Here is an 8,656-nt window from a genome sequence, read left to right as displayed (position 1 = left end):
ATTTTATACTTTTTTTGGAAAGAAATTTCGTAGCTGTCAGAAAATTAGTGATTCTCATCCGAATAGAAATCAAATATATGTTGAACTAATTAGTATTTTATAAATCTATTACTACATTCAATGTATCAACTTCACATTTAGAAATATGATTTTTCTCATCAGGAAACATTAAAGTGAGATTCTTAATCAATATTGGCCCTTCATAAAATTTACCCCACATCCAATGCATCAATTTTATATAGTAACGAAACATTTACGATCACTCGCATGTTCAAATAGTATAAATGGTAATGAGTAGACTAACAGTAATGTAATCCATTGATGTATTTGAATCTACGTTTACGATGCAAATCTACACATACATTGCATGTCTACACCAATATATTTTAACAAGCACAGCATTAAAAAGTTTGTAATTAATTAATTAATTAAATTTTAACAAGCATAGCATTAAAAAGTTTGTAATTAATTAATTAATTATTACATTTACGATCGATATTTTACTAGGATTAGCATTTCCTCGTGCAATTTCAACTGTCAAGTCCCACTTGTCGCAAAATTCCCAAAATGCCCTTGCAAGTGTATCAAAGGCGTCTAATAGTTGACGATTGACGAATCCAATCGTCCTTTAAAAAAATATAGAAAATAGTTGACAAATCCAATCAAAAACTCCAGCAGCCGCAACGCCTTTTGAAGATCGGTTTGAGTCTTGGTTTTTCCAAATTACCTCATTAATTATCTTCTTAAAAGACACTTTTACTTCAATAAGCATTTCTAAGTGGATCATCATCGCCAAAAGGTGTAGTGCCCTTCCAAATATAAAACCCCTCAAGTTTATCCAATAAAATCAACTTCTCTCAAAATTTTAATTAAAAATAGAGATAATTGCAACTAAAACCTTAAAGTTGGAGCTCGGATTCAAACATTTATTTAACATCCAAATTCAGAATTGATTTAGGGCTTTTGAAGTTCATTGTCTATGCTATCCTTCCTTTGTTGTGAATGTCATCGTCAGAAGTTTAGCAGTAGAGTAATTTAGTTAGAAGTTGATACACAAAATTCAAGTTTTTTTTATAGTTTGTATTACAAATTACTCTCTTCGTCCATAAAACATCTTTCTAAGGGACTGGACACACGTTTGAAGAAAAGTAAATTGTGTATTTGGTGAGCGAAAATGAATCTTACAAATTAGAAAATGATGATAGTTAAAACAATTATTTTCAAAAATAGTAAGTTTATTAGTGACAATGTGTGTAAATATGTGGGAGTTGTAAAAATAATAATTAGTGAAGTTGTTTTCAAAAATGAAGTAGAAAAATATTTTGTGAACGAACAGAAATGAATAGTGGATGGAGAGATTATATTTTCTAGATATAATTATAATTAATTGCAATTAAAACTCGTGGATTTCATTAAGCCCAGTCAATTGTTGTAATCTTGAGGGCGGAAAAGCAGAATTAGTTGTTGATTGTGAAGTCTCAAAAGTCATGCCTAACAAATCACTATCCTTAAATCGAAAGATTTTTATTTTCAATAATAATAGAAATAATTACCACGTTTTCATAAAGGTAGGGCAGCTTATTTGAGATTCCCGCGAAATATCCTTCCCTCCACGTGCTTTTTATTTTTAGCAACCCAAAATCTCACACACGTTTGCGTCACCTATACATACACTTTACTTACAATTCGATTCAATGAATTTCGCTCCCCTTATAAATACCCCCTCTCCTTTCCCACACGCTTAGCACTTGTATTCATTCATTCCTCTTCCTCTGTTTCCTTTCTCACTCAACCAACTCAAAAAATCTCTAACTCAGAACCAAAAATTGAAAATTTCCGGTGAAATGGATTGGTTTCGCGGCGAGAAATTGGGGCACGGGAGTTTCGCGCAGGTGAATTTAGCGATTCCGAGAAGCCAGAGCTCGTTTCCTCAGCCGTTAATGGCGGTGAAGTCGTGCGGCGTTTATCTCTCCTCGTCGCTCGTCAACGAGAAATTCATACTGGAGGAGCTCAAGGATTGCCCGGAGATCATCCGTTGCTATGGAGACAGCTATTCGTGCGAGAACGGCGAGAAATTGTACAATGTGCTGCTGGAGTACGCCTCCGGCGGCTCTCTCGCCGATAAGCTCAAATTCTCCGGCGATCGGACGCTGCCGGAGCCTCAAGTCCGGCGATACACCAAGGCTCTGCTGAGAGGGCTGCACTACATCCACAAGTTCGGGTACGTCCACTGCGATGTGAAGCTGCAGAACATTCTGCTGAGCTCTGACGGCAGCGTGAAGATCGCCGATTTCGGTCTCGCGAAGCGCGCCGGCGGCGCCGCTGCGGGCGGCGAGCTGCGGGGAACGCCTATGTACATGTCGCCGGAGATGGTCGCCGGCAGCGAGCAGGGGGCTCCGGCGGATGTCTGGGCGCTCGGGTGCGTGGTCGCTGAGATGGCGTCGGGATCTCCAGCGTGGAGCTGCTCCGACGTGGCGGCGCTGCTGATGAGGATCGGCGTCGGCGACGAGGTGCCGGAGATCCCCGGGGCTTTATCGGCTGAGGGGAGAGATTTTCTCGAGAAATGTTTCGTGAAGGATCCTCGAGCGAGATGGACGGCTGAGATGCTTTTAAATCATCCTTTCGTTTGCGGTGAGGAAGAAATCGACGGCTGTGATGCGTTGAAAGACACGGCCTCGGCTTCTCCTAGATGCCCCTTTGATTTCCAGAACTGGTTGTGTTCAATTACGTCTTTGCCCTCGCTTTCGGAGTCGTGGACGTCGGAGTCGGGGTGGTCCGTTTCGACGGCGGAGGAGCGCCTCCGGGGTTTGGTCAATGTCGCCGAGAATAGTCCTAATTGGTCTGTCACCGATGATTGGGTCACAATTAGGTGACGGAGACAATATTGATCACAGTCACAGGAGTCGGCATCACATTTTCTTGTGCTGGACACTGATTTTTTGATCGACTTTTTTCTTTTCTAATTCTTTTTTTATTTTATTTTTAGGGTAGTGAAACTGAAAAACGGCCATCTATTTTTCGGTTTTATTTAATTTAATTTGTAAATAGTAGAAATAGAAATAGATGGAGTACAAGATTAAGAAGGCTTGCAATTGGAAACTCATATTACGAGCCGAAAAGTGTACAGTAATTGAAGTGATGCTTTTAGTGCCAATTATTTCATTTGGTTCTGACTAATACTAGTATTTTAATGTCTTTTATATTTTACGGTCATTTATTTTTCTGTTTATATTATAGTTGTTGTTGGGAAACGGGGGAGATTCGATCATTTAAATCTCGCATGATCTTTGTGGCCAATTGCTCTGTCAATTTACACAAGTTGCTACTTCGCAACTTGCAACAAGACAACATCTATTGTATGAATAATTCATACTATAAGTTACTGTTTCATTATCTTTATCTTATGATGCACCTTATCTTCACTAACTATAAATGATGTCCATCTATAAAACGGGAACATTCTCAAAATATCATACTATTATCAGAAGATATATACATAATAAAATTCATTTCGTTTCCACTTCATGGTGACGTAGCTTCATCTTTCAATTCTCTCATATTATTTTTCAAATGTTTTCATACCGTCTAATAACTTCTCATATCTAGAGCAGATATAGTTTATACAGATTTAGAATTGGTGACTATAAATTTCATTGATATGGATTTTTATAATTATAAAGAGTCTTCAATACCATTAAGAGGGTGTTTGGCTAGGCTTATTTTAAAGAAGTTTCACAAGATTAGTTTATAAGTTGTTAAAGTGTTTTGATAATCAAGTATATAAGCTAGAGAGAAAATACTTTTTTAGGGAGAGAAAATCGAAAAAAAATGAACTTGAATGATATATGATGTAAACACCCTCTTAGTGGTGTAAACAAATTAAATATATTGAAGAGAATATCATTATATTCGATTCGTTTTCGTGAAATTCTTCAAGTATTCGAGTTAAATATGGATAGCTTTCTAATATTCAATTTAATTTTTTTGAAGTATATTTTAAGTAATATATTTGGATATTCTATTTGAAATTAGTTCATATTCGGACCATTCGATTCGATTTGGAACTATTTAAAAAAAATTAGTTACATTTGAATTAAATATGGATATCTTTCTACTCCCTCCATCCCCCCGGCTATCTTGAGACCTTTTTCTTTGGGCATAAAAATTAAGCAAGTAGTGTTTAATGATTTAAGAGTGTGTTTGCTTTTTATCCCTCTAAATGGAGAGATAACAAAAAATTATGTCTTTAAATGTTTGCGTTCTTATCTCACATTTTACACAAACACCATTTTTCCTTCCTTATTTTCACTTCAAGGAAGGATAATATTATCACACCAAAATGGATGGATAATATTATCCCTCCTTGAAGTGAAAATAAGGAAGAAAAAATAGCGTCTGTGTAAAATGTGGGATAAGAAAACAAACATTTAAAGGCACAAATTTTTGTCATCCCTCCATTTAGTGGGATAAAAAGCAAACACACCCTAAGTGTAGTAGGTAATAAAGGGAAAAGTGATTAGTGTTCTATTGAATTTGATTTATTCCTTTTTTATTTTTCTGTTTTTATATACATTGAAAATTTGAATATTTTAATTAAATTATTTTAATTAAAATAATTTAATGTGAAATTTTTAAATTTAAAAATATAAATTCAACTCTGCCATAAATAAGAGCAGCTCCATAACAAGGAAATATGTAAATTGAAATATGCCAAAATAACACAATTCTTTCAATTCATAAAAAAGATTCAAAATATCCCAAAAAAACTGCCGCCGGTTTACAAAGTGAGATAAAAACAACGAAGTGGAGCCAAATTAATTTGGACTTCCCACCATGAGAGTCTCTTGTGCCTCATGTCTCTCTAATCATTCGACGATGAAGCGCAGTCTGTTGGTAAGACGCTTCTCCTCCAACCAATAGGTCGGGGGTTCGAGTCATCCTAGGAGCTAGAGTGTGAGTGGATTTTTTCCTTTCTTTGATTGTAACAATTTTTTTTTTTTTTTTTTAATTTGGACTTCCCACAAAAACTCAAAAAACAAATCCTATAAGAGGGGGCCCGAATCCTACCACAACAACCACGTTACAAATAAAAAAAAATGGTAAAGAAGAAGGATATCTGAACAGATGTGAGGAATCAAGTAGTGCAATTTGTTCTTCAAAATAGCAAGAATGGGAAGCCACAGGGAGGCAGGATTTCAACGCACAAGTGAAATTTGAAATCTCTCGCGCAATCGTGTTTCGACTGTGGAGTGCTGCGAAGAAACAACAAGAGAATGGTCAAGTGGGGAAGGAGGAGAGTTATATAGAGGGGTGGGGGGGGGGGGGGGGCGAGGGTTAAATACGTCGGGGGGGGGGGGGGAGCGGTGGGGGGCGGCGAGAGTTAGATACAGCGGGGAGCGAACGACGAGGATTTATCCATCCATCGCCGCCGTTTTGGGGAAGGGATTCGACCATAGTTTTAGGGAGTGAGAGGGCATGGTGAGGAGAATGCGGCGGGAGATGAAAGGCCGAGAGAGAGAAGAGTGAAATTTAAGGTTTGAGGAGAGGGAAGGTTTGAGAGAAATTAAGTGAAAATCGAGAGAAACAGTTTGCTAATTTAGTTTTAGTTATCTAATAGTCTTAAGATAGTTGGAACACTAAAAAAGGAAAGTGTTTCAAAATAGACGGGACGGAGAGAGTAATATTCAACTCAATTTGTTCGAAGTAGGAGTATATTTTTTGGAACTATTTGGATATTCTATTTGAAATTTGTTCGTATTCGGACCATTCGATTCTATTTAATTTTTTTTAATATATTTGGATATTCACTAATAATATTATTCATCCTTGAAGTGAAAATAAGGAATAAAAAATTGTGAAATGTGAGAAAAAAAAATGAGACATTTAAAGGCATAAATTTTTGTTATCCATAATTTTTCTTGGATAAATTTATCAATCAAAGTAAACGCACCCTTAGGGGTATTGGTCCATAAATATTCGAATTTTTTCTATTTTCTGATTTTATATCTCAACTTTAAAATCAACCTATAAATACCTGAATTTTATATTTTTTCTGATTTTGCCCTGTGCAAAATTTTACCCCAAAATCGTTGCCGACATGGAAACCTTATTGAGAGGGAAGTTTAAACTTTATAATAAAGCAGATAAATTTTTTGTTAATATGGGATCTAGAACATGTATTCGCAGTTTGGTTTGGTGCGGTTGGCACTAAAATAACTAGTTATCTACACCATTCCTCGCATCTTTCTTTTTTAACGTAGAGAAGCATAACTACATAAGTGTGCAACAAAAAAAAAAAAAAAAATAATAATAATAATAATAATAATAATAATAATAATAATTACATTAAATATATTACGGTTTACGGTTTGGTTTGGTCTAAAATTTTAGAAAATCAAACCTAAACCGTAAATCATATTTTTTTAAAAGTATAAATCAAACCATATTTTTCAAACCGTAAATCAAATCAAACCGCACTACTACGATTTGGTTTAATTTGATCTACGGTTTAAGCTAAATTGTGAACACCCCTACATGTAATTGTAGGGTTTGCGATGTCAATCTGGCTACCATGTCAACAACGATTTGAAGGTACAAATTCGACAGATGCAAAATCCGAAAGAATACAAAATTCATGTTATAAGTAGATTTTTAAGTTGGCCGGGGTGCAAAACCGAAAAATAGGAAAAGTTCGAGTATTTACATGCCAATACTTCTTATTTTTACATAGATTAAAATAGTAACATTAGTCATGGCCATTAATTCAACCACGTAGCCCCACTTCTCCTATATAATCACCTTCACTCTTAACCCCAGCTTTCACCGCTGCTTCTTCAAACTTAAGGTGATTCTTCTTTCACCGTTTATTATCCAAATTGTTTCTCAATCTCTAAAACCCTTGTTTTACTTCCAGCTCCTATCATCTTCGAGCAAAGCAACAACAACCAACAAAATTTCTGCAGCATCAAAGGTGCTACTTTCAACCCGAATCCAAATTAACACTGAACTTATTTCACAGCATATATATACCAACACAAGTTCATACACATACCAAAATGCTTATTTGCTAAACTTATAATCAAGCATACTCGTGTTAAATTTTTCTGCAGCAGACCAAAATATTTTTTATATAATGTCACTTCAGAGAATATGTTCTCATCTCGTTTACATTTTGCGGTGCAGGAACCCCTGCTGACTGTACATCTTTGGGAATTTCCAAAGCTCTCTTCACCTCAATACCTGATCTGGTACTTGATAATTCTTTAGTTGGGAAAATGATAACATTCTATACTAGCACTAGATTCTTTAGCTTCGAATAAATCATTTTTCGCGGTATATTCTACTCGGTTTATTATGTGTGAAATGCTTCTTTATAGATCTTAGCTTGTTCCTAAATTTAATAAGACAAGTTGCTTAAAATTGCCTATTTTCAATTGTTTTTTGCAGGTAATTAGTGGCATTAACAAGGGTTTCATCGATGACAAGCTGCACCCCGGGTTAAAGCCCCAGCCTGTGGCTGTTATGTTCCTCAATATGGATGGATTACAGGGGAATCGCTGGTATGTCTTTTCTTTTGTTTTTGGTTAGTTTGCAAATTGTGCTTCATGTAATATGGTTGCCTTTTTTTTTTTTTTTTTTAATTGACAGAAGGTGATTTTTCTTGGTCAATTAAGACATGCACATTTGGTGAAGTTGATCGGATACTGCGAGAAAGAACATAAGCTTTTGATGTATGAGTACATACTAAGAGGCAGCCTTGAAAACCAGCCTTTTAGAAGTTCAATTTATTTTGATTTAGACCAATTGTTAGGTGACAACTGCCAAAGAATTTGATTTAGACCAATTGTTACACTGTCTCTGTTAATCTTTTAGTATAACCCTTCTTGATTTTAGTATTTCTTCTAATTTTTTCTCCTCCACTTTTTGCTTTCTTTCAAGTTCCTCATTATTTCTTCTCTGAGATGATGTTTCCTTATCTGTAGATGCTATATACATAGCCTCAAATTATTCTTTATAGCCATCAAAATGCTTGTGGCTCATATATGTGAAAATGTATATTAGAGCATTACCGAGGAAAAAATCCCTCGGTAAAATTGACACCTAAATCGACATAATACCCGACGTACATTTAGCGAGGATGATTCCTCTCGGTAAAATTACTGAGTGAATATTCTCTCGGTAATTTTTTTACCGACATTGAAAATTACAACGGCCTCGTTTAATCGGTAATCTCTCGGTGATCTATTTTACCAAGGGAAATTATTTAATTACCGACGAAAATTTTCGTCGGTAAAAAATTATTTTTTTGTAGTGACATATTGGACACATTATAAACAGATAAAATTAAATCACTTGTAGCTCAAGTAGTTGAGAGTCTTGACACTACAAACTGATTGATACATATTGCAATCCCACTTGAAACATACATAATAGAAATTGTAAGAGCAAGATATGATTGAGTGAAAAAGTAAGGAGCAAAAATTTGTCCACTTCTTCTACAAACTACACAACAGGTCAAACCAAGTTGGGCTTTACAATCATTTTTTTTTATTTTTCTTTATTTGATGCAAAAATTTGGTGATAAACTCATTGGGCTTTACAATCAGGTCTTTTTTCTTTTTTGTTTTTGAGGGGGCTTCATTATTTTCTAAACGTG

General features: G+C 35.4%; 1 protein-coding gene and 1 long non-coding RNA gene across 2 annotated transcripts; both read left to right on the top strand.

Moving 5' to 3' along the window:
- The first annotated feature begins 1,698 nt into the window (after window positions 1-1,698).
- On the top strand, window positions 1,699-3,177 carry LOC131004503 (mitogen-activated protein kinase kinase kinase 20-like). The gene has a single exon (XM_057931197.1). It carries the CDS (start codon window positions 1,845-1,847, stop codon window positions 2,871-2,873), a length of 1,029 nt encoding a protein of 342 aa, XP_057787180.1. The 5' UTR covers window positions 1,699-1,844; the 3' UTR covers window positions 2,874-3,177.
- A 3,657-nt stretch (window positions 3,178-6,834) lies between these two features.
- LOC131004504 (uncharacterized) lies at window positions 6,835-7,905 on the top strand. The gene is made up of 4 exons (XR_009095039.1): window positions 6,835-6,970; window positions 7,183-7,247; window positions 7,447-7,559; window positions 7,648-7,905. It is a non-coding gene; the product is annotated as an uncharacterized LOC131004504 (long non-coding RNA).
- The last annotated feature ends 751 nt before the right edge of the window (window positions 7,906-8,656 follow it).

Source organism: Salvia miltiorrhiza, unplaced genomic scaffold (genome assembly GCF_028751815.1).
Source record: "Salvia miltiorrhiza cultivar Shanhuang (shh) unplaced genomic scaffold, IMPLAD_Smil_shh original_scaffold_405_1, whole genome shotgun sequence".
Lineage (NCBI taxonomy): Eukaryota > Viridiplantae > Streptophyta > Magnoliopsida > Lamiales > Lamiaceae > Salvia > Salvia miltiorrhiza.
This window is presented reverse-complemented; position numbering and strand designations above follow the sequence as displayed.

Bases quoted from the DNA above. Each gene is read 5' to 3' on its own strand.
- LOC131004503 (XM_057931197.1), top strand. From the start codon at position 1,845: ATGGATTGGTTTCGCGGCGAGAAATTGGGGCACGGGAGTTTCGCGCAG.